The sequence below is a fragment of the Toxotes jaculatrix genome, chromosome 14, assembly GCF_017976425.1.
Source record: "Toxotes jaculatrix isolate fToxJac2 chromosome 14, fToxJac2.pri, whole genome shotgun sequence".
Classification (NCBI taxonomy): domain Eukaryota; kingdom Metazoa; phylum Chordata; class Actinopteri; family Toxotidae; genus Toxotes; species Toxotes jaculatrix.
This window is the reverse complement of record NC_054407.1, coordinates 9,013,501-9,037,000: the sequence shown is the minus strand read 5'-3', so window position 1 is coordinate 9,037,000 and position 23,500 is coordinate 9,013,501. Positions and strand designations below refer to the sequence as shown.

Below are 23,500 nucleotides of genomic sequence, written 5' to 3'. Positions count from 1 at the left end.
TGAAACAATGAATCAAGTTCTGATTCTTCAAACCTGACAATACTGTACAGTATTATACATATTAGACAATACAGTATTATCTATTTTTACTCTCTTTGCTTTTTCAAAGCAAATGCAGTAACTGTACCATTATAATTTTAAACCTAATCAGGCCTTGCTCTGTTTAAGACTCGTGTTTTGTCCAGTTCAGCAGCTTTCAAAGACAATAATCTTTAACAAATATAAAAATAGACACTACATTTTCAGGGGTTCTTTAAAAAAAAAAAAAAAAAAAAAAAAAAAAACACCAATGAGGATCCTTCTTATCCACATGGTAAAAGCCTAATTTTCAAGTCCAGTGGAACAGGTCACCAAACACACAGAAAACAGTGAGATGAGAAGGGTTCAGACTTCAGTGAAGTTCTTCACAGTCAGACTGAAGCTCAGATCTGGTTGGAGTTGCTGGATAAGTTCATGGAGCTGAAAGACACAAATCATTTTAAATCCATTAAATTCAAGTCCTGGTTCACTACACAGTTAATCATTATGATGTGAGATTAGACAGTGAACTGCAAAAATCAATATGTTTAATCACAGAAAAAAAAAAAAACAGAATTGGCTATTTAACTCAACAAGGCTGGAGAGTTACCTTGTTCAAGACTGGATCAAGTGTTGTTTCATTCAGCACCAGAGTGGACTGAACAGCCGTCTGAAGGATTGCCACAGCTGTGGCACAGAGAAAAACATGCATAAATTCAAAACCATCAAAATCATGTTCCATGTTGAGGTGAAGCAAGTGTTAAATGCACTTACCACTGTTCACTGAATCAGGCGCTGGGAGGACCGCTGTTGGCTGGACTGTCCCTGAAAAGGGAACAGTTGTCATGGTTGTCACCTCCGTAGCAGACGAGGAAAACTGGGGAGATGCTGATGCTGGAGAGACATTGAAATATTTTAGATCACGTTCAAAACCTAGACAGTTTAAATTTACTACAGACACCAGCTCAATAAATGTACTCACTGTATACACTTTAAAAATGATCTCCTTTAAATTTTCTGTCATTGTACTCACTTGTCTGTGCAGCACATGAGGCCAAAAATCCAGAAAACAGGATCAGCAGCAGCATATTGAAGCTTTATTATTATTTTCGGGTTTTTTTTGTTTTGTTTTTTTAAAGAGTGAAGTGTGTCGTGGGAAAGTGCTCCTTCTGCTCCTACAGAGCCTCTGCCTACTTTTGTTTTGTACGAGGAAGTGACACCCTCATTCAGAAGGTGTGGCGTATAGACAACAATACATTCAAAGGCATCAGAGAAATGTCAGGGCTGGGACGGCTCAAGCAGGAAACCAAGGTCAAAATAAAACCCTCGATATCCAATAAAATAAGAGGAACCTTTTTTTTTAGTCTGCAAAGCACGGCCCTTCTAAGGTTGTGATTTGCTTTATTATTAACCAGTGGAATTCAAAGTCAGGAGTGCCACAGCCAAATACATTCTTGAAAAAAAAATGTGGCTGCTGCTACATTAATAATCTCCTCACCCCGTAATCACTGAAAGATCATTCATGTCAGGAAAGGTTAAGAGAGAGATTTATGCTATTAAATAAAATTTTAGTTCAGTCTGTTTAACATTTATCTAGACATTGTAGGCATATCCAGTCTTTTTTTTTAATCAAGTCTTCATTTCAGGCTACATTGCATTTACATAAATAAACTATAGAGTGGAGTGACCAAAGTCTGCAAAACACAAACTTAAGAACACACTAACACAAACTATCCTCAACCTCCCTTCACAACTTAAACAATAACATATATCAGCAGTGTATTTGTCATGTAATGCAACACAGTTAATCTGTGAAACTAAGGGTTCTTCTTTTTGCTGCTGCAGCTGGAACGTCTGGAGGTGGTGAGAGGAGGGGGGGTCGCAGTCAGATCCAAACCCAGTTCCACAGTCTTCAGTACGGGGGAATGAAGTGCTGAGGCTCTGGGGCTGCTGCTGGCCGAGGATGCAGGAGACCTACAATACAGAGAAAGAACAGTGCCATGAAGATACAAAGGAATAATAATAAAAAGGTACATGATCTTGAACAGTACTAAACTACATCTTAATGTTTAATCTGCACAGATAAATACAAGTGAGCATCTTCAGGAATTCTTTCTTTCTCACAGTCAGAGAGTGTCTCAGCACAACCAGTCTTTCTCAGCTGACAGGTTACATTCCACTAACAAAAGACTTTAGAGTTCAATCATTTTCCTCATGTACAATTTTTCAGTCCAATAATTCAGCCTGTGTAACATCTGTCAGCAACGCCCTCATCACTTCTCTGCAATCAGACTCCCTGGAGAAGAGGTTTTATTAAGAAAGTCTGACCTGAGAGAGGCAGAGCTGCGGGCAGAGTTTGTGGTGGAGCTCCGGTGGCTAGTAGGAGTGGAAGAAGGAGATGGAAGAGACAGATTGGCCTGAGAGAAACAGCAGAAGAAAAAAAAAAAAAGTTAAAGCAACTTTGTTTTTGCCACTGGAAACATTGCAGGGTCAGCTGTTTTATACCTGCAGGAAGTACTTCTCCAGCACTGATCTGAGATCAGGCTTGTCCTCCACAGCCTCGCTCAGCATCTTACTGATGCTCTTGTTGAATTCTTTTAACTCCCTCAGCTTAATGTCCTTCTCTTCAAAAGTCTCAGTCTTGGTGTTTTTTGCGGAGCGGATCTCTTTGGTCAGCTTAGAGCACTGGCAAACCGACGAACAATGCAAAATAAAAATGGGAGCAACTGCCAATAAAGGTTTATATTTCAGGACACCGGTGTTACATACACCCACAACATTCATCCTGTATTTACCATTCACTCTCAGTACATGATGTAAACAGTTTGAAAGATATAAAGTGTAGTTAGCCAAACTGGTACAGACAGACAACACACCTGTTTCGTTGCTCTGTTGATTTTCTCTTGCTGAGATGCGATTTCTTTGTTCAGTTTACTGATGAGAGATTGTTTGTGCTCTATCTTATCTTTCTCCATCTGCTCTTCTTGTTGCAGATTTTCCAAGGTATTGTTCATGTCCTAGAAATGGAGAGCAGTACACAGAAACACTGACACACAGGCACACAAAAGAATGGCATAGAGGCACACACAGGCACAGAGATTCATGCAAGGTCAGTTTCACTGGATGGCTCAGATATTTTTTTTCTTTGTTTGACCTAATACTCTCGCAGGAGCACAGCTAAATAATACAACAAGTTACTTCTGTAATAATGAAGTAGACACACAAGAATTAAGTGATCAGAGTGTGCTTTAAGAAGAAAATATAGGAAGAGTATGTTTTGCTTAAGATTATTTCCCACTGTATTACATGTGGTGCAGTGCTAAGATAGCCTTGTACAGTAAAGTAAAAATGTTCAGAACACAATAAATTTAAAGGATTTGTATTCAGTCCAATTGTTATTATTTTTATGCACAAAGCCATATAAAATTTGAAGACTACATCCTGGGCTGTAAAGATTCATTTTACTTTTGATGCATTTTTTCCCCCTGTTTTTATCTGATTTGACTTTTGGATAACAAAATACCAGATAGTGAGTCAGGTCAACAGAACTCCCTCATTCTAAACTCCATAAACACCACTAACTCTGAAATACAAGTATTTCTCCATGTACACATATATAACTAAAACAAAGTCATGAGCATTTAGCATTAAGTAGTGTTATTGACATCTCCAATGGTACTGGGCCCTGATGCTACAATCACTTCCTGTTTACATAGTTGATTTTTTTTTTGATTAGAGAGCGCTGCAGATGTTTATTGACAACTGATTTACCCTAACGTAACTCTTTTGTAGCTAAGACATTTCTGAAGTTTTACTAAATTAATAGTTTCAAACCAGATGGTTTTTGAGAACTTAGGAAGGAGTCTGCAACCCAGTCTACAACAAGGACTATGAGTTCTTGGTCATGGAAATAAACATGGCAATTATAATAGTTTACTTTATACTGTTTAGACTACAAACTGTTATGAGAATGAATCTATGATAATAAATGAGAACTGGGCAACAAAAAGATGTAAAAAATGTTTGACAGTAGAATTTGGTGTTTAAAATGTGAGCCAGATATTTTCTGTGAGATCTGTAATGGGATATGTTACTGGTTTGGTTTGAGGTATTCAGTAGTCAGGGCCTAATTGCTTCCAGGCAGTCTGCTCAACACTGTCTATAAATAGAAATAACCTGTAAGTCCTGTTGGAGTTCTTGGACCTGTCTTTTCTTATACTTCAGTGTCTCTTCGGCTGCTCTCAGCTGCTCTTCCAACTTCAGTTTTTCCTGGTAATCTGGACCTAAAACAAAAACAATCTAGATTATTCGTGATCAGCGATAGCAGTTCTTTGACAGACAAAATCACGGAACTTCCTGCTGATGAGTGTTGTTGCTGAGTTGCTGGTTTGGTGTGATTCATCATACGTACTGGATTCATTTGCTTTGTTGAGGGATTTGCGAAATGCTGAGTTACTATTGTTGAACAGCTGGATGGTGTTCTCCAGAGCTCTGTTTTCCAGCACCATCTTGCGTATTTTAGCATCTAGACTGTCTCCATTCCGCTTGAGCTCCTCTTTCTCTTGTGCAGCCTGGTGAAAAGCACACAGCTGCAGTCACTCAGAGTGCTGGTGTGCACTACAGGTACAGTCTAACCTTGGCGTGAGTGAAGACCTCTCACCTTTGTGATATAGTAGGCCTGAGACTTCTCTTCTTGCCCCTCAGGAGCTGCCATTGAAAGTGTCACGATCTCAAAACGTTTCTTCATCATGTCGATCTTGGACAGTTTCTCATTCAGTTCGACACTGAAACAGAATCAGTCGCTGAATTTAGCATCCTTTTCAGATCTTTTTCTCTGAAAGTATGCTAATGTGGCTCAGTAGCATTCTGTTATGTCAAAACCAGATGACCGTACCACTGACAGCAAAGTTGTACATATTGAGATTTGATAACATCTGGGGTTTATACCTGAGTTTCTGTCTCTCCTGATCACTGATCTTGAGCTGTTGGCTGAGCATCTCTCTGTAGACCTTGATCTCATCCTCCCTCTCCTTCATGGTTTTCTGCAGCTCCAGCTTCTTCTTCTCCAAAGACAGCACAGTGTCCGCCTTGTTGTACAGCAGATCCCTGGAACGCTTGACCTCTATCTTCAAGATGTTATTCTCCACCATGCTGTCCTGATGAGGCACACATGAGGTCAACAACATTGCACATGGTATCATTTTTGAGCTACATTACATAATATCTGCATTGTTTTTAGTGTAAAATGCAGAACTTTGTACTGACATTTGTGGTCTTTGGAGGAAGAATCCTCTGATTTTTGCCTTTAACACCATCATGAGGTCAAATCTATGCAGTGTTTTCACTTCATTTGTTGAACTTTCAGTCTCAGAGATCCTGTAGGTTCTTAAATGCAATGTGCTGATGTTAAATTTAGTCCAAAGCACGGCTGTGCCTAAATACAGTCTCAGAGAGATGTTAGCCTGGATGCAGAGCAGCAGATCTTTTAACAGTGTGTTTAAGTGAATGCGTGCCCACAGATTGATGCCTGGTAAGATTGCATGAACTTGCTAAAATGTGAATTATCTCATTATCAGATTATTTAGATTGTGTAGTGATATTTTTTTCCATTAACAATTTTGTTTGTAAAATGCCAATAATAATGTAATTGTATCGTTAGTGCTGAAAACAATAGTAGATTAATCAGTTCATCAACGGACAGAAAAATAATCAACTATTTAAATTCAAGTCATTTTTTCAAAGCAAAAATATCAAATGTTTAAAAATGCCACCTGGCAAACTGTGACTAACACCTTACACAGGTTTATATCAGTTATAGGCTATATAATAAATTGATTCATGAAAAAAATGGACAGTTTAGTCGATTAAGAAGACATTTTAGTTCAGTTAGCTGCAGCCCTATGTATTCTTATTAAAAGCAGCCAAAGCCCATAAGAGGATCTTAAAATACCTTATTTTGTGTTGAAATATGCCATTAAATTTACAATGATATGAAAATGGAAAATTCAAAGTTTTGATCATCTGTTTTGATAATCAAACTCACCTACACCTTTATTTTCTGTCAATCAAATAATAGTCTCAGCAAAATGAGATATGACTTCAAATTAAACTTGGTGTGAAGAAGTGCTTACATCTGATCAGTTTGAACACAGGAAGTCCTGAAGTGGTAACCAAACGTCAGCGACTCAGGTGATTTCATGATGCCTGCTATGATGTCAGTCAGTTACCTGTTTCCTGAGTCTGAGTCTCTTCAGCTCCTTTTCATTGGTAGTACGGAGCAGAATGAGCTCCTCCACCTTCTCGGTCAGATCTCTCTTTTGAGCTTCTGACTTTTGCATTTCTTTCCTCAAAAAGCGAATATCATCCTGTCAGAGAGAAAGACACACGTGAGCAGTAATTATTTCACCTGTTCGTTTTGTAGAACAGTGAGATAGCGAAGCAGTGAGACTGACCTCAGACTCCTTCAGCGTGTTGGTTAGCATGCTGGCTGTCTTCTTCTTCTCCTCTAGAGCCTTGGTCAACTCAGCGATCTTCATGTCTAGCATTTGTTTTTCATCAGAGTGAATGTCACCTTGCAGCCGTGCCAGTTTTTCACTCAAGCTGCTGATCCTGGAGTCCTATAATGCAGGAAAGTGAGAGGAAAATCTGAATATGTGTACAGTATTGCAGAGTCTATTCACCGGACTGGTAAAGCTGGGTAGTGTGATTGTAAATGGTTACATTTGGGTGTGTGTGTGTGTGTGTGTGTACGTGTTTCTTTTTTTTTTTTGTAAGCTTGCCTGTTTACGAATGGTCATCTGCTGTTTCATTAAGTCCTCCTCCACTTTTCTGAGCTGGTTGTCCAGGTTGGTAACAGTGGATCTGCTCCTTGAAACGTGGGCGGCAGAGTCCTTCTTCTTTGTCTTTAGGGCCTGCAAATGCTCTTTCCGATGAAACAGCTCCTCTCTGCAGTCACGCAGCTGGACATCCAGCTCCTACAGCAAAACACAGGTCAACACAGGGTTATAAAGTGATATAACAGCACAAAGTTATGTCATTTTCAGCACAATATAAAAAGGCCTTGTCATATGTAATAGTGGTTCCTAAAACATAACTTTTTATTAATTAGTTAGTTTATATTAATGTGTTCATATTAATATATATAAACAGAACATGATGAAGTCATCCTGAATTTTGATATTGTGCTTTGCAGAATAATGGTTGTCCAACAGAAGGAAACAAAAACTGAAATGTACATTCAGTTTCAGAGTTAGATAATGTTGTATTTGCTTCTTTACATCAAAGAGTAACCATTTTTTACTCTTATATCTGATTCATGTTCAATTCTAGTGTTGTTAGGAGAATATTATGTGTAAATGGTAATAATTACATTTTTTGTTTGTTTAGTCTTTGTGTCGTGTCTGCAGCTTTTCATGCCAGACCACATACAGCCTTGACCAATCACAGTATGAAGTCTTGTCTGTAGCCCTGATAGGTGAAACATGGGACAAAATACACTCATAAAGCCCACACTACTGGCATAAATCTTATTGGTGTGAGCAAGGCATGTATTGACATTCTTTATTCTTTAAATTCATTTAGGTTCAACATCAACATGGAGTAGCTCATATTTTGAGCATGTTGAGATGAAAAACTGAATAAAACGTTATAACGTCGGCCACCACAGAAAATCTACAGGTCATGGTTCAGGATGGTCAGACTGCTCACTTTAATTGCCTGTTCCTCGTCCTTGAGAAACTGGTCCATCTGGGCAGCTCTCTCCTCCTCGCTGAGGGCAGTGTGAGCTACAACTTTAAGTTTCTCCTCTAGCGCAGCATTGTACGCCCTGGCCTCCTTGAGTCTACAACACACACATATAAAGACAGAGCTTGTGTAAAGTAATAGAGTTATTATTTATTGACAGAGACATGTCGTAAGATTTCACTCACTTGTTGTTATTATCCTGGATGTCTTTCTTCATTCTGGACATGTTAGATGTCATGGACTCCACATCAGAGGTGGCTCTGTCCAGTGTGCCTTTGCAACTGTCCAGCTGCAACACAAATGAGAATCAATTTGCTCACTTTTAAACATAAAGCCAGAGTACAGATGAGACATAACATGCTTAGAGCACACATTCAGTTATGGCTAAAGCTCTTTGAGAAGCTGACCTCATCCTGCAGCCTGCGGCAGTTACTCTCCTGCTCCTTCAAATCCTGCCTCAGTTTTACAGCCTGTCGGTTGGCTGTGGTTATCTTCCTCTCCGTTTCCTTGTTGTTGTTCCTCTGAGTATCCAGCAAGTGCTTCCTCTCTGTAATGGTGGCGTTCCTTTCCCTGATGTTCTGGTTGGCATGGGCAAGTTGCTGGATGGATGAAGGAACAAGATGGGCATGCAAATATGGGGTGTTATTCAAGTGTACTAGTTAGTGTGCATTTACATTCTGATGGCTTTTATTGTCCAGGAGTTAATAGGGGTTGGTCTACGTCAGCATGTCTTTTATCAGCGGATGTACAAGGTCACAGACTTTACCAGCGCACACTGCTGCATCTCAGCATCACGTTGCTTCATCTGCTTGATGGTGTTTTCCCATTGGTGGATGAGCTGCTGTGTCTCCTGGTGGGCCTGCTGCAAATTCTCTGTAGTCTTATCCAAAGCAATCTGTTAGAAAAGAAGAGGATTTTTTTTTACCCACTGTGTGATACTAGTACCCCCACAGGGCTAGAAGTCAAGACAGGTGACAAACTAAAGGAACAACCAACATAAAATGTCTCAGTAACATGCTGGAACCACCACATGTCACCAGAGCAGCTTCAACGTGCCTTTGCATTGATTCTACACTGTCACGCTTGTTAGCAGACATCCTAAGGGATGTGTATTTCAGTTTCAAACTTTCATCTTCCGTCTTCCTTTCAACAAAGTAGAATTTCCTTCCTCTAAAATATCAAATGTTCATGGTGTGTTTGATTTCTAGCACTGAGTACAAGCCAGACTTGGGCTCTGGTTGCTATAACGAGAACGCTGCGGCACTATAAAAACAGAACGTGTAAATGTGTAAGAAACATCTTTCAGCTGTCGCCAGGCAAGAATTAGCCACATCACAACAATAATACATCACAACACCGACAATGTGCAGTTTTTTTCTTGCTGTACCTGTGCAGACATAGTCTCAGTCAACTCCTTGTCAAGTGCTTTGTGTTTTTCTTTGGCTTCCAGTGTCTTCTTCTCTATAGCGAGAGTGAGGGACTGTATCAGGAGAGATAATAAAGCTATTTAGTTTAGGCAGTTTAGTTTGAATGTAAGTGCTGCTGAAAACAGAGCGTACAACCTGTTCATACTTATTTAATACAGGTCTTTTCTCTTTACCTTGATCTTCTGCTCATCTTGCTGGGCATACTTGATGATGGCCATTGTGTCCTCATCTTTGCGCGCTGACTCCTCCAAAAAGGCTTCCATGGTCTGCTGGTCCCAGTTCATTTGGTTCCTAAACTCCTCCAGCTTCTGTTTGATCTTGAAGATGTGGTTCTGAGTATAAAGACAAAGGTTAGCACATTTAAAATAGCAATTTGGCACCAAAAGCTAAAGTATAGTTGTTTCTGTAGTTATGCTGTGAACAGTATAGACCTCTAGCATGTTTCTCCTTTGTGCTAAAGAGCGTAGCTCATTCTCCATCTTAGCAGTCTCCTGTCCCAGACGACCTGTCTCCCTCTCTGCAAGGGCACTGAGATGTTTCTCCAACTCACTTTCTCTTTCTTTGGCCTTACACAGAGCCTATGTGCAGAAAAAAATGAGAAATTACCAACACTGACACTGTGACCATAACCCAATTGCCAGAAGAGATCCATACCTGTCTGACAATAATAAAAACACAGTCTGATAAACCTACCTCAGTATTTTCCAGCTCTTGTTTGCCATTTTTGAGGAATTCAGTCATTAACTGTTTTTGATCCTTGTTTCTCTGAAGTTTGTTTCCCAGTTGCTCCAGCTCTGTCTCCTTTTTACGAATCTGTTATTGAGGATGTCATCGGATTAGAGGCAGACAATCCACAGCATCTTTGCTCTTGTGAGCTGACTCAAAAGACTGTCATTCACTTTATGCAGTTTCAAACATTTGTCTTAAGACAGTATGTGGAAAGATTTACCATTTACCTAGCAAAACTTTGTTGCCCATTGTGTATTGATGTAAAACGCATATTGGGGCCATGTGGTCTTGGTGCTTAAAATGTAATGACCACAATACTATAACAACAACAAAAAAAACCTGATTACTATGTAGTAAGAGAATCTCACTGCATGCCTCTAGACCTGGAATGTATTTTAAAAAAATAACAAAACAAAAACAACACAAACAAACAAACAAAAACTCTTGTATGGAACCCTATTCTCCATGTGGTCATACTGTAGCTGTAACTTAGAAACATGACATACAGAAGTTATTTTCTGTGAACAGTTCATTATGGATCTTTGAATTCAGATGCACCTCTTATGCTGTAACTTTCTCTTTTAAATGGCGGTGTGTTGTAATCCCGTGTGGGATGGAGCGTTTAGAGTCTGGATCAAATGTCGAATGGACACTGGATCTCTATCAGTTACTCGGTTAGCATTGCTAAGATAAACAATCTCATTAATATTGTCATTAATAATTATTAAGCTATAACTTCCCTTCACTCACCTCCTCTATCAAAGCCCTGTTTTCAGCGTTGGGTTCGGGGATTGCAAAACGCTCGTCCCAGCCTACCTCCGATAAAAGTGTATTGATAAAGCTCGACATCTCCCTGCACTGTTTGACCAAGCCTCTTCGAAGTAACAAAAGAATAATTGACAGTAACAACCGCGACCGCTGCTTGTTTCTCCAGTTCGCTGTGAAACTGTTGCACAGCCGCTGTCTGTTGTCAGTCGCCCTTAGCAACCGCACGCACGTGCCCTGCTGTGTTGTCGCCACAAGAGGGCAGCGCGAGACTACAACGAATGCTGCAGGGCTCGAGACTTCACATTGTCCTGTCCGCTGTGCTTCAGGAGTCTATTATTACTGCTATTGTTATTGTTATTCTATTATTATATCTCATGCAAGTTACTGGATCTATACAACACACAAAGATGACAAATAAGTTTAAAGAGTGTATGTTGAAAAGTCACCATTTCACTACTTCATATCCTTAACCTTTACATGTGGTATCTCCCTGGTGACAAAGCTAATCATTTTTGATTTTACCAGATCGTTTTTATGAGAATGAATTAATTTGACATATCCAAAACCAGCTGTCCTTTAAGTTCATAGGACTTGTCTGTTAACATTACCATGGTCAACTATAAGACGCCCAAATGGACTAAGTCTATCAAAAGATATAACTTTGTGTTGTCCCTTATTCTTTTCAAATTCTGTTTGTAAGACCAAGGTCTGCTTTCAGCTTAAAAAATTAGTTAAATAGGATTCTCTGAGTAGAAAGAATATTGTAATGGTTGAGGGAAAACTACCTGTTAATCTTAAACCATGACCTCTCCTAAACTATTTACAAAACAGCATTTAGTACTGCAGTGAGTGGAACAAACAAGTTCCATTTTGGATGGCATTAGACCTAATTTAACACAAAACATTCCTCAGATTTATGAAAGCTCTAAATCATACCAACTTACAGTATTCATTATCCAATGGCTTACTGTTCTTCTCTCCTACACAGAAATCCACAGAGGACTGAAAACTTTAAAGATACCAAATTGAAACATTTATTTTATCCTTATACATTTGTGTTTAAACAAACAGCATTATGCTTAAAAAATTACCATCAATGTTTTATACTAACTTGTCACACAAATGTATCGTAAAACAAAAGCAAAATCAGGAATACACACAAGAGTGTTAAAATTCAGTATTTAAAGACCGACATCCCCTTGCAAACCCTCGTGTTTACAATTCAAAAGTGTGTCTATCTACCTGCTTCTGAGCAGAGCCCAAACATGTGGGCAAAAATGGTGGCTCCTCTGTAGTTGGCTTGAGCGCACACAAAAAGCCCAATACTTTAGATAAAAGTTCCAAACCACCACAAGTTGACCAACAAAGAGATATGCCTTTTTATATATGTACATACACACACATATATATAAAGTCTCTGCTGTGTAAAATATTTCAGTCCTGAGGGTTGAAAAGGCAACATAGTTCTCAGCTCAGTGTGGTCCCCTTGTCCTCCATTAACAGGGCTCTCTGTTTTGTGGAAACCTCACATGGATACATGGATGTTCCTTCAGTGAGAGCAGCCCTCAAACTGCCGTGCTTTTGGTCCCAATGTGTGGCCGTGCAAACTCCACAAAGTCATCAATAAGGACAGGCCATGCTCCTATTGAAGGAACAAACAAACAAAACTGAATAAACTAACTCCACCATGGTTGAAGACATAACAGTGAGATAATAGTGAGATTTCAATATTATGTAAACCAGTCTTAGAGGTTTTGAGGGAACGACTATGGGTGAAGGATGTTTCCACACAGCTGATTGTGAGCACTATACAAACCTTCCTCATCGTAATTCGACATGTCATCTGTGATCATTGTGCTGAAGTCTAGTAAGAGGTTCCAAGTGTCCTTAGGAATTGATCTTTTGTGGTGCTCCTGCAAAAGATGTAGGGCAAAATTGAAGCAACACAATGAGAAATATTTTCATTTTTATAGAAGTCTCAAGTGTGTTTTGACTTTTTAAACTTACAACTAAAAACCTGTTCCACAAGTCCAGGAACTTGAATCTTCCAGCCAGTACTAAATTCCAATATGCAATTGCCATTTCTAAATCTGTGAGAAAACCAAAAATAGGTCAATATACATTTAAAACAACAACAACAAGTATGACGAGCAGTAAAAGACTCTTACCCAAACCTTTCTGGCCTGGATTCTTGGCAAAATTAAATGTAAACTGGTAAAAGTCCTTAAATTTCCCTTGGTCCTTTAACTCTTGCTCCATCTTTGGCAGCTGAGCTTTTAACTTCTCTATACTGTCACACCTGGGGAAACATTAAGTAAGCTGTTAGTTTTGTTAGTATTACATTAATCTGTGTTTAACCTAAAACTAAGTAATTAGTAAGATTTGCGTGTCCATAACTGATCTGTCAAACAGAAAGTAAGGGCATACAGCATTACACTATAATACTACTTGTGGTCTGTGAATTAATGTTGGACATAAACATTAATTCACAGAAACCAGAGGAGCAGCTCCAGGACAGAACAAAGTTTGTTCTCTCTTGTTTGTACCATCTGAAAAATATACTCTCACCCCTGTTCAGCCATGCCATCCATGAACTCCTGTTTCGAGAACTCGCATTGCGTTGCCGCCCTAAACTTCCAGGCTATGAGGAGGACACTTATACTGGCCGGATCCAAACCCAGGTCATCACAGAACTGCTGGATCCCGTCAATGCCGATCTTGTTGTCATCCTGGGGATCTAGGGGTAAAAGTGTGAAAAGTGACTGGATGGACTATTGATTCACAGCCAATCTGAAAAGTGTTTTCAATGGAAAAAAAGTATTTTCATTTGTTACAATGTGTGATTTATTACTCTACTTTTGATAAAACTCTTTAACAAACTGAAAACTGCCTTGAGAATTGTAGTGGTGCTTTATTCTTCTAAATGAAAAAAAACATTCCATACCTCTATATCTGTTGTACAGTTGCTCGAGTTTCTTCTTGTCTAAGGCTCCCTTTAGATTTGACACGTAGAGCTCTGGATTTTGGAAAAACTTGTCCGTGGCAACATCTAGTTTCCAGTCATTCTGTGACAGACAGGTCAATGCGGTCTTCTCGCTGGATTGTGTGAAAATCATGAACTGGCGAACTTTATCCTTCTGTGAGGACTTCAGCTTGTTCTGCACAAAGACAGGCACCCAACACACAAAAATCAACAGCATTGTTGTTGTTATAATATACGACTGGACTAATGTAAAGAACAGCAACAACACAATCAAACACACCGTTTCTCTAATTGCACTAACTAAAGTTAAAGTTGTCAATTGTTAGAGAATGAATAATTCAACAACAACTTTAATATGACTGCAGGACTTTTACCATCCAAAACGGGACATAACAACCACGACGGTTAGGCTAGTTATTAGCTACATAAACACTGAACCATGGTAAAATACATCTAAATAATAGCCATTAGAGAACTAGCAAAAACATGCGATAATAACAGTAGTGACCGACTTTCAATGTGTTAGCTGTCTGATATGTTTACAATTATGGGAATACCAGACAAACCACCTAGACTTAAACCCTGTTGACAAGATATCATAGCTAACGTTGTTGCAGAATGTGTAATTGTTTGTCAGCTGGCTTAAATGCTAGCAAGCTAAGCTAGCTAACTATGCGAGCTGACTAGTCTCACCGTGAGCTAGTTGGCTAACGCTAACGAAGAGAGCTACGTTTGTTTTCACTATATAAAGGGAATGTTGGATTTTTAATACGCCTTTTTTCACTATATAGTCACCTCAAAGTGGTAGTTTATGTGTGTGAGCAGTGTTTACATGCATTGCATCACGGCAACAGAATAAAAAGAGTCATTTCTTACCATGTTTGTCTTCGCCCGACTCCCTCCTCCCATCCAGCTGGCTAATGCGTGTAAAGTTTTTACGAGTCACATAAACCGTTTTTCCGGTTGAAATATAGCTCTTCAAAATAAAATCACAAAATAAATCGCTCCTCGATTATAGCATTCCGTAAATAATTAAATTGTTCGCTTTCTGTCAATCATACAACATATTGTGCCGTATTGTAACATTTTATCAAAGTTCAAAACTTCTGAAACGAATTTGGAAATGTCAACATGAGTGTTTTTCTTTTATTTTGAAGCCAATTGTCGGAAGTGACAGCAGAAATCTTGAAAATAAGCTCATTTCTTCGTGTACGACTTGTCAGACGTCTGTCTGGATGTTTAGAGTTGTTCTTAAAAGATTTCTGGACAAATGGAAATCGTACAGACACAGATTTGTGCCTTGGGTTGTACTGAACCTTTCTAGAAATGAGAAAACTCTGCGGCAGGTGACGGAGCGCTCCAAAGACAAGCTGATCCTAGATGAGGAGGTTTCGCTGAGCCTACTGAAGCTCTTCAAAGTCCTGCTGAGGAGTCATGGGGCTAATCACGGGGAGCTCCAAGCAGCTGCGACTCACTTTCTCAGGCAGGTAACAAGTGAAGAAGAGAGTGTGGAGGAGTATGGAGGAAATACATTGAGTGGACATGATGCCATGTTAAAGTCTCTGGGATTCTGCATTGCCCGGCAGCCAAGCACTTTGCCCTTTGCCGGAACTGGAGTGTTTGTCACCAAAGGATTTGTACCCATAGGGACTACAGTTGCCATGTACCCTGGCACAGTCTATCAAGCCTATGAGCCTATTCTCCTCCAGTCCATCAGAAACCCTTTTGTATTCAGGTGCATTGATGGTGTTTTGATTGATGGAAATGACAAAGGCATCTCCAAAATGGTGTTCAAGTCATGCAGTGGCAGGGACAGAATAGGGCCCTTCACGATGAGTGACACCAGCTGGTTGACCGCCACTCCACAAAATCCACTTGCTGTGGGTCAATATGTGAACAACTGCTCCAACGAGTGGCCTGCTAACGTGTGCTACCAGGAGTATGATGTGCCAGACAACTTTCCCATTGAGCTCTACCAATATCTCCCTAATGTAAACTACAGCCGGGACACCCAGAGGCCTCTGCGCTGTGTTGTCCTTGTATCACTCAGAGACATTACTGCAGGGGAGGAACTCTTCTCCAACTACTACACCATTGTGCATTAGAATCAAAATGCACTCCACTGGCCTTCCTTGGTGTCAGAACTGAAGAAAATGAACATTTCTGAAACTGAAACATTTAAAATGAAACAACATTGTTATCGTTTTTCATATTTAATGGCAAAGCAACTCATTTTCAAAAATATTCTCTTTGTACACTCAGCAATACTCATTACAGAATAAAGGCAAAGTATGTCTTATGTGGTTTATTGTAATATGCAAGAAACAAAACTGCTTTGACGGGTAATACATGAATATAGAGAAAAATCCAAGATTAGTGGTGTAGCTAAGATGGATGGATGGCTCCAGAATAGCCCTTAAATAAAGGTATTATAGTCTTGTTAACTAACTAAAAAATATATATTTTGTGTAATTAGATTGTGATTACTGATTATTCATGTTTACAACATGCTGTTATAGAGGTAGAGCTTATACTGTTAAGTAGTTTAATCTATAACAGTGCATAAAGGTGTTCATATGTTTTGGATGAAAACTTTAACTTTTAAAGGAACTAGTAACCAGCTGTCAAATAAGTCGAGTGGACTGAACAAATCGATATTTCCCTATGAAATATACAATGGAACTATTCAAGCAAAGTACAAAAATCGTACAATTCTTGAATAGCAGTGCTTAATTACTAAGCACCACCATGGCCTAATAATGGAAACTTGCAAAGTGACTTACAAGCTCAGTTTAAAAAAAAAAAAAAAAAGTGTTCTAACTTTAATATCACAGCGAAATCCATGCACATTATTTGTTCATTCAGGGATCAATGTTAAGTTCGCACACAGAGGGTCAGCAGTGGAGGGGACAATCTTCAGACACAAATACAGTTAAGTTGATTCTAAAGAAGTTGTCTTTTGTACAAAATAATAACCAACTGGTAACATCAAACACAAGAAGAGTTGGACAAATACGTCATGTCTGTTATTATAGTGCAATACAGATCCATGTGAAAAAGAGGGTGAAAGGAAACTGGAGAGAAAAAGCAATGTAATTACTTTAAGTTGGAATTTTACCTTACCCTGATTTTGTCTCACATTGTGCTGTAAAAAGACTTTTAACAGCACCTGAAAAAGAAGTGATTGGTAAGAGAGGTTTGGCTGTCCAATCAAGTTTCTTAAGGATGTCTACTACACACACTAGTCACGTATGGGATTGTATACTTGTCAGTTACTCTTAAGCTTTAAAACCTGCCTCCAAACACTGCATTCACTGCTGCATCTTCTAAACTTCCTCCCAGTGAACAGTGTTTAATGATTATGGAGACTACAACATTTTCTTTTTTGCTCTTAATGGTTTACATTTCATTTTATTACATGAATTCCACATGTATCGGCCTCACACGAACCCTCTCTCCAAAAACGTTGCACAACCTTGTCAGGACGAGTTTTGACCTGTCAGGGACACTGTAGCAGCTCAAGCACCAGCTATTACTGCAATATCCTTCCGCCGAGAAATATAGTCTTAAACAATTTTCACATTTTTATCGGTTATAGACATGCATTGTTGTATATAGCAGATGGTGAATAAAATGTGGTGTGATCCAAACATTAAGTCCGTCAACTGCAACTGCACTGTCAACGAAACCGAACATTGAGTTCATCAGTGAAAATAGTCCGGCTGCATAAAGGCAGTTGGCATCGCCATTAGCGATCTTTCCAGTCGCATGCTGAAGTTGGGAACGGATCATGTCTAGCGATTCTGCTGATTACAACAGGTAAAATATTATAATTGGGTCATATGTTTTCAAACAGTACTCGACATCGGGGTATAGGTAAGCGCGCCACGCTGGTATGTACTGTGTATGTTACCGGATTAGTTATTATCTGGCTAGTTAGGCCCCAACCGCTGTCAGGGCGATCTGGTTGCTAACAGTTAGCTTTGTGACGTTAGCTGCCCAGCTACACCGCAGTTACAAATTACCGTTACGAGCCGTTTTGGATCAAACGTGATTTATAACTGTAGCGACTAATGTAAAACGTGTCAAGACCTGTATCTATTCTTTAAGCAACATTTTTTTCTACTGTCGTGGCCGGCGATTGTGTAAATCAGAAGAACCGTGGGGAAAGGCTACTGCTCGGCGTAGTTCTCAGGCAGCAGGAGCCACCGTTGGCAGCACAGGCCCAACTGTCCGACATATTGGCTAACGGGGAGCTCCATGTTGAGACCTGCCGAACGCGTACAGATGTGACTTTATAGCTTTTGAGACTATAGTTAACAAGAATTACGGGGGGTGTGTGAGCCGGCCTTTTCGAGGTTACATAATCTGGAATTTTCTGAGGGGCAGGTAGTTGAGCCCCGGTCGTGGAATTTGACACGTGCGCCCAGCGAAGCCCCGGACTGTAACGAGATACTCTGGGCGTAACCCGGACCACCGTGAACCAGCTCACTACATATTTGACGTAGCAGTTACGTTTTAATTCCCCAAAGTTAACGTGAAATAGGAGGTTTTATCTGTGGAGCAGCTTGACAGCGTTGACAAGTCTGATTACAGCCTTCTCATGTCATGACACGTGGTATGAATGAACTACTTGTCATACTAGTTTGTATTCAGTAATTTCTTCGCAAGATTTCCATTTCCTTCTTTGTGGTGGTGATATGATGTCAAATTTGACTTCAAGTGTAATTTGACCCATATCACTTCTCTTGTCAACAGCTCAAGAGATAGAGACCATGGGGGGCCAGATGGAATGGAGCCTGATGGTGTCATTGAGGTAAATGCATGAGAAGACCCCATAAATTATTTTCAAAGAATTTACTGGAAAAGATTAAACGATCTTCACTGAATGTACATGCACACTGTCACTCACAAGCTATTGTTTCCTACTATCCAGAGCAATTGGAACGAGATTACAGACAACTTTGATGATATGAACCTGAAGGAGACTCTTCTCAGGGGAATATATGCATATGGTTTTGAGAAACCATCTGCCATTCAACAGAGGGCAATCATTCCCTGCATCAAAGGTATAGAAACTAAATTTACTTAGAAGTGGATTGCAGACATTTGAGTGAAATGATGCTTAACCATCTTTCGGGACTTACCCATTAATGGGGATAACTTTTTTTTCCCACTGATCACTCAATATTGTTAAATTGATTCATCGGTAACTCATCAATAACCTGTAATGTCTGATATGGTCTGTTAACTGCATTTAGACAGTCTGACTTAACATGATTTTGTCAGATTTTGTAGAGGCAAACATTTGTACCGGTGTTTGACATATTCTGTGTTACGATTGATTTGGAATAAATCTTTTTTGTATTTCAAGTAATAATCTGTGTTCCCTTGCCATTAGGCTATGATGTCATTGCCCAAGCCCAGTCAGGCACTGGCAAGACGGCCACGTTTGCCATCTCTATCTTGCAGCAGCTGGACATAGAGCAGAAGGAGACTCAGGCTCTGGTGTTGGCTCCCACCAGAGAGCTGGCTCAGCAGGTATGCTGTTCCTGAGGTCACGATAACCTCATCAGTGTCTCAGACCTAGGCAGCATATTGAGGACACTGATTCAAGTGATAAGGTACCCTTTTTTTAAACTTGTCAAAATTCTGAAAATTTGAAACAAAATATCCTCTTAAGATTGGTGTAGTCTCTGTCCATGGCTGCATTGGTCTAAAAGGTGATCTGGCTTCATTGAAATTATTGTGCTTTGTGTTGTGTGGAAAACTGTGTGATATGATGGCATACCATCTTTTGGGACTGACTCTTGAAATGGAGAGTTCCTATTATTTTACTGATCACTTTGAACAGTTATTCTACACTTGAGTTTGCATGTCCTGCCACTCCATGTGTACCACGTTATCCTGAAACAGTTTGTTGTGTTTTGTTTTTTTTTTTTTTTCTCTTCCCCAATTTCCCCTGATTAGATCCAGAAGGTAATTCTGGCTCTGGGTGACTACATGGGGGCAACCTGTCATGCCTGCATCGGAGGGACCAATCTCCGTAGCGAAATACAGAAGCTCCAGGCTGAGGCCCCTCACATAGTGGTGGGCACACCGGGACGTGTGTATGACATGCTAAATAGGAGACATCTGTGTAAGTATCACAGGTCTGATTCAGAAGGAAAAATTTAATTTCAACTTTATTTTTTTTTGACTTCTAACGCCACACTTCTTGTACAGCCCCAAAATGGATCAAGATGTTTGTTCTGGATGAGGCTGATGAGATGCTGAGTCGAGGGTTCAAAGACCAGATCTATGAGATCTTCCAGAAACTGAGCACAAACATTCAAGTAAGTATCTGTTAGATACAGACACAACACTGACAGTTGACCAGTTAAATGTGATGCCCTTCTGTATTAACAGAAATTTGCTATAATTGTGTGATCCAGATTTGACCTGTTTCATGCAATAATGCTAGCAGAGTATTCCACAGAAGGAGATAATTGTACACTGTACTGAAAATGAGATGTGGTCGAACCTCTTTCTTAATGTTCATTGGCCTCGTTCTCAAGGTGCAGTGCCACAGTGAGGTCTGCATTGAAATCAATTACTTTTTAAACTGCATCATATTTTAACTTGGTGATAGTCTCTTGAGTCTTATGGTAACATGTAATGCTTTCTCTTCAGGTGGTCCTGCTCTCTGCCACCATGCCAGCAGATGTGCTGGAGGTGACCAAGAAGTTCATGCGAGATCCCATTCGCATCTTGGTGAAGAAAGAAGAGCTTACCCTCGAGGGTATCAAGCAGTTCTACATAAATGTGGAGAGAGAGGTGGGTTTACCTGTCACTAACAGTTTATTCAGTAACATTTTAGCTTCCTTTCTTAAAAAAAATAAGTAATAATAATAATTCTCATACTGTTATGAATGTTATAAATTTCCCTTCTCTCTAAAGCACCCTGCTAAAACTGCAGGAGCCAAGCCTCACAGACTTAGCTCATGTGGCCGTGTAAGCATGGGTACACCAGGGAAGGAAATAAAGGCACAGTATCGGAAATGAGGCTCGGATGGACCTCTTTCTTAATGTCCAGTGTCCTTTGTCTCAAGATCCTGTGTTACATGTCAGCTTCTGCTTTATTTTAATATGAATGCTTGATAACCGCCCCGATTTGTTCACTTTCAGTACTTGGCATAACTACTTGTTTTTCATGGATGTCTCCAGGAGTGGAAGCTGGACACCCTGTGTGATCTGTACGAAACTCTGACCATCACCCAGGCTGTCATCTTCCTCAACACGAGGAGAAAAGTCGACTGGCTGACTGAGAAGATGCACGCTAGAGACTTCACAGTCTCTGCTCTGGTACGAGCCATTCTCTGCATGCCTGCCTCTCTACTCTAACTGTTATATTAGAACAATTCACTTTTTGCTTGTATAGGCTTGTTAGTATTCATGCTTCACATTTCTCTTACTAAAATTATTCTCCATTCGCAGCATGGTGATATGGACCAGAAGGAGCGGGATGTCATCATGAGGGAGTTTAGGTCTGGCTCAAGCAGAGTGTTGATCACAACTGATCTTCTGGTTAGTATGTGGGGGGCGTTAATGGGCAATATATAAGAAACGTCAAATGATCAATCAAGTGAAAACCCAAAATGTTGTTAATCCTGCAACAGTCCTAAAATGACCAAGCAGACTAAACTTTTGGGAGATTAGGGCTCGTGCTCCACAGTGGGTTCTTCTAATGTAGGAATCTGCTACTTATACACGGGCGACATTAACAAGTACACAGTGTTCCAGTCCTCTGTCTCTTAGACTTAGAATATAATTGAAATGCCTTTTGTTTCTTATTCTCAGGCTCGTGGGATCGATGTCCAGCAGGTTTCCCTGGTCATTAACTATGACCTTCCTACAAACCGAGAGAACTACATTCATAGGTAGGTCAGAGTCCTGCGTCGCACCAAATGTGCACCTCAGTCTGAGTCTGACGTGAGTGTGAGTCTAATGTGGCTCATTTCTTTACTCTCTCCAGAATTGGTCGCGGTGGCCGTTTTGGCAGAAAAGGAGTTGCTATCAACTTTGTCACTGAGGAGGACAAGAGGATTCTTCGAGACATCGAGACGTTTTACAATACAACTGTGGAGGAGATGCCTATGAATGTGGCCGACCTGATTTGAGCCCTGAGGTTCTGTTTCTTTTTTTTTTCTTTTTTTTTAACGCAGTGATAGCGATCGTCCACTTGCATTGTGCTTATATTATTCGAGGGGGAAAAAACTTCTCAATGCTAAACCTTGGATCAGAATTTTTGGTATGTGTTAAAAGCGAGGTGACTTCTATGGTGGTCCCTCCTGGACAGTTGTAGATTCTAACCTCGACAGACGGCTGGTTGGAGCTACAGAGCCATGGGGTCTGTAAACATTAAGGTCCTTATCAGGTATTTCTTTCCATGTTCAATTAAGATGCGTGTATTCGATGTTCTCCACCATTTAGTAACTTACTTGTGGACTAAAAGGTATAAGTGCTGTATAAAGTCTGCAAATTATGTTATGCTAACATATGTGCGATGTATCGTGGGCCTGCTTAATAGAGGCACTTGTCATGTTATACTGTAGATTCACTTGCTTTTTGTTATCTTTTGTGAATGTGTTAATTTAAATGTATCATATTTTTTATCCCACTTGCTCTATCAGAATTCCTCACTGGTTGGCCATATTTTGCTGACGTGGTTTTACCCTTACCAGAGTATATTGCTACCCCCCCTCCCCTGACTACTTTTCAGATTTCCTCCTCCCCAGAATTGTATGAATGTCTTAATAAACAGAAATTGCTGTAAGTAAACTTGCTTTGTCTGTTATGGAGTACTAGTGTCCACATATGTTTGTGCTGTAAGATCTAGTTATAGTACTTGGGCAAAAACTTGAGTGACCCTGCTGCTGATGGGCACAGTCTTTAAGTAACTGGAATTGAAATGGCAGTGTTGAAGTGAAGCAGGGACAACAACTGAGGAAGATTTGTGACTCAGCACCACCTACTGGTGAGTCAGCAGCAAGTTCTCATCCTAGAATACTGAGGCAAACCAAAGTCTAAAGTGAAATTTTGAATGTATTCTCTCTGAAAAAAACTGCCAAATGTAATTTTAAGTTAAAAGCTCAGCAACAAGACAAAAAGTAGAGATCTTCAAACACACAGTATGACACATCCCTCAATGCACCTATTTTCCATAACCACATTCATGCAGAGCACATTTTCATGATAAAGGACATGTTTCAAACATTTTATTCATCAATGTGTCAGATTTGTGGTAGAATCAAAACCAAATAAACATTTTTAATATAATTGGACTGACTGAATTTTGGTTCATTTTGGTCAGAAAGTTGGATCTATTTTTTACTTTTATTTTTTATTTATCTGTAAATCACAATAATGTTGCAATGTTAATGCTGGTTTAAAGCTGCCTGAAGGGAAACCACCTGAGGCTACTTTTTCACACATGCAGCAGTTACTCCTCAAGACCTGTATACACAATTAGATGTGCAATATTGTACTAAAGTAAATGCAATCCTCTTCAGCCTGCGGGGTTTAACATGCCAGGACTACGTTCTCTGTCAGACCCTCATTTGCATGAGGTTCAATTTTCCATCAGTGGAATAAAATTTTGTTGAATTTGATACCTTTCCTTTTTGGTATTGTCAGCCTCGTGTGGTGCTGAAGAAATGCTGTGGTTTGTTTACGTAAGTGCAGTCGTCAGTACACACAGGTACGGTATGGTGATGGAAAATCCTCATTTAACCATAGTGGAAACAAATAACAAATAAGACTGAGCTGAATACATTTTGTGACCCTGCTGTTA

At 39.8% G+C, this 23,500-nt stretch overlaps 4 protein-coding genes and 4 non-coding genes across 8 annotated transcripts; 6 read left to right on the top strand and 2 right to left on the bottom strand.

Moving 5' to 3' along the window:
- Positions 1–271: 271 nt before the first annotated feature.
- ccdc39 (coiled-coil domain containing 39) lies at positions 272–10,766 on the bottom strand. The gene is made up of 23 exons (XM_041055438.1): positions 10,668–10,766; positions 9,882–10,001; positions 9,620–9,766; positions 9,362–9,520; positions 9,149–9,241; positions 8,528–8,656; positions 8,169–8,360; positions 7,947–8,050; positions 7,726–7,858; positions 6,798–6,992; positions 6,471–6,635; positions 6,246–6,383; positions 4,966–5,174; positions 4,679–4,802; positions 4,430–4,589; positions 4,195–4,301; positions 2,895–3,035; positions 2,524–2,703; positions 2,347–2,435; positions 1,052–1,992; positions 793–912; positions 629–705; positions 272–459 (listed from the first exon to the last, which is right to left on the bottom strand). The coding sequence occupies exons 1-20, from the start codon at positions 10,764–10,766 to the stop codon at positions 1,836–1,838; spliced, it is 2,841 nt and encodes a 946-aa protein (XP_040911372.1). The 3' UTR covers positions 272–459; positions 629–705; positions 793–912; positions 1,052–1,835.
- Positions 10,767–11,701: 935 nt separating this feature from the next.
- On the bottom strand, positions 11,702–14,587 carry dcun1d1 (DCN1, defective in cullin neddylation 1, domain containing 1 (S. cerevisiae)). Its single transcript, XM_041055446.1, has 7 exons — positions 14,545–14,587; positions 13,630–13,843; positions 13,254–13,422; positions 12,854–12,984; positions 12,693–12,775; positions 12,502–12,598; positions 11,702–12,327 (listed from the first exon to the last, which is right to left on the bottom strand). Exons 1-7 carry the CDS (start codon positions 14,575–14,577, stop codon positions 12,251–12,253), a joined length of 804 nt encoding a protein of 267 aa, XP_040911380.1. The 5' UTR covers positions 14,578–14,587; the 3' UTR covers positions 11,702–12,250.
- Positions 14,588–14,885: 298 nt separating this feature from the next.
- On the top strand, positions 14,886–15,948 carry setd9 (SET domain containing 9). Its single transcript, XM_041055445.1, has one exon. The coding sequence runs from the start codon at positions 14,904–14,906 to the stop codon at positions 15,771–15,773; it is 870 nt and encodes a 289-aa protein (XP_040911379.1). The 5' UTR covers positions 14,886–14,903; the 3' UTR covers positions 15,774–15,948.
- A 1,472-nt stretch (positions 15,949–17,420) lies between these two features.
- On the top strand, positions 17,421–22,483 carry eif4a2 (eukaryotic translation initiation factor 4A). Its single transcript, XM_041055439.1, has 11 exons — positions 17,421–17,487; positions 18,427–18,484; positions 18,605–18,737; positions 19,070–19,209; positions 19,639–19,807; positions 19,894–20,003; positions 20,341–20,484; positions 20,875–21,012; positions 21,145–21,234; positions 21,508–21,587; positions 21,683–22,483. The coding sequence occupies exons 1-11, from the start codon at positions 17,459–17,461 to the stop codon at positions 21,825–21,827; spliced, it is 1,236 nt and encodes a 411-aa protein (XP_040911373.1). The 5' UTR covers positions 17,421–17,458; the 3' UTR covers positions 21,828–22,483.
- On the top strand, positions 18,780–18,854 carry LOC121193848. Its single transcript, XR_005895332.1, has one exon. It is a non-coding gene; the product is annotated as a small nucleolar RNA SNORD2 (small nucleolar RNA).
- On the top strand, positions 19,441–19,515 carry LOC121193847. Its single transcript, XR_005895331.1, has one exon. It is a non-coding gene; the product is annotated as a small nucleolar RNA SNORD2 (small nucleolar RNA).
- On the top strand, positions 20,060–20,241 carry LOC121193846. Its single transcript, XR_005895330.1, has one exon. It is a non-coding gene; the product is annotated as a small nucleolar RNA SNORA81 (small nucleolar RNA).
- On the top strand, positions 20,593–20,775 carry LOC121193845. Its single transcript, XR_005895329.1, has one exon. It is a non-coding gene; the product is annotated as a small nucleolar RNA SNORA81 (small nucleolar RNA).
- Positions 22,484–23,500: the final 1,017 nt, after the last annotated feature.

Bases quoted from the DNA above. Each gene is read 5' to 3' on its own strand.
- dcun1d1 (XM_041055446.1), bottom strand. From the start codon at position 14,577: ATGGGAGGAGGGAGTCGGGCGAAGACAAACATG. The intron at 13,844-14,544 runs GTAAGAAATGAC...GTCTTTGTGCAG, and splicing joins GTCGGGCGAAGACAAACATG to AACAAGCTGAAGTCCTCACA. The intron at 13,423-13,629 runs GTATGGAATGTT...TTTTACCCCTAG, and splicing joins ACTGTACAACAGATATAGAG to ATCCCCAGGATGACAACAAG.
- eif4a2 (XM_041055439.1), top strand. From the start codon at position 17,459: ATGTCTAGCGATTCTGCTGATTACAACAG. The intron at 19,210-19,638 runs GTATGCTGTTCC...TCCCCTGATTAG, and splicing joins CCAGAGAGCTGGCTCAGCAG to ATCCAGAAGGTAATTCTGGC. The intron at 20,485-20,874 runs GTGGGTTTACCT...GGATGTCTCCAG, and splicing joins ACATAAATGTGGAGAGAGAG to GAGTGGAAGCTGGACACCCT.
- setd9 (XM_041055445.1), top strand. From the start codon at position 14,904: ATGTTTAGAGTTGTTCTTAAAAGATTTCTGGACAAATGGAAATCGTAC.
- ccdc39 (XM_041055438.1), bottom strand. From the start codon at position 10,766: ATGTCGAGCTTTATCAATACACTTTTATCGGAGGTAGGCTGGGACGAG. The intron at 10,002-10,667 runs GTGAGTGAAGGG...CCTCAATAACAG, and splicing joins ACAGGGCTTTGATAGAGGAG to ATTCGTAAAAAGGAGACAGA. The intron at 4,590-4,678 runs GTGAGAGGTCTT...GCTTTTCACCAG, and splicing joins AGGCCTACTATATCACAAAG to GCTGCACAAGAGAAAGAGGA.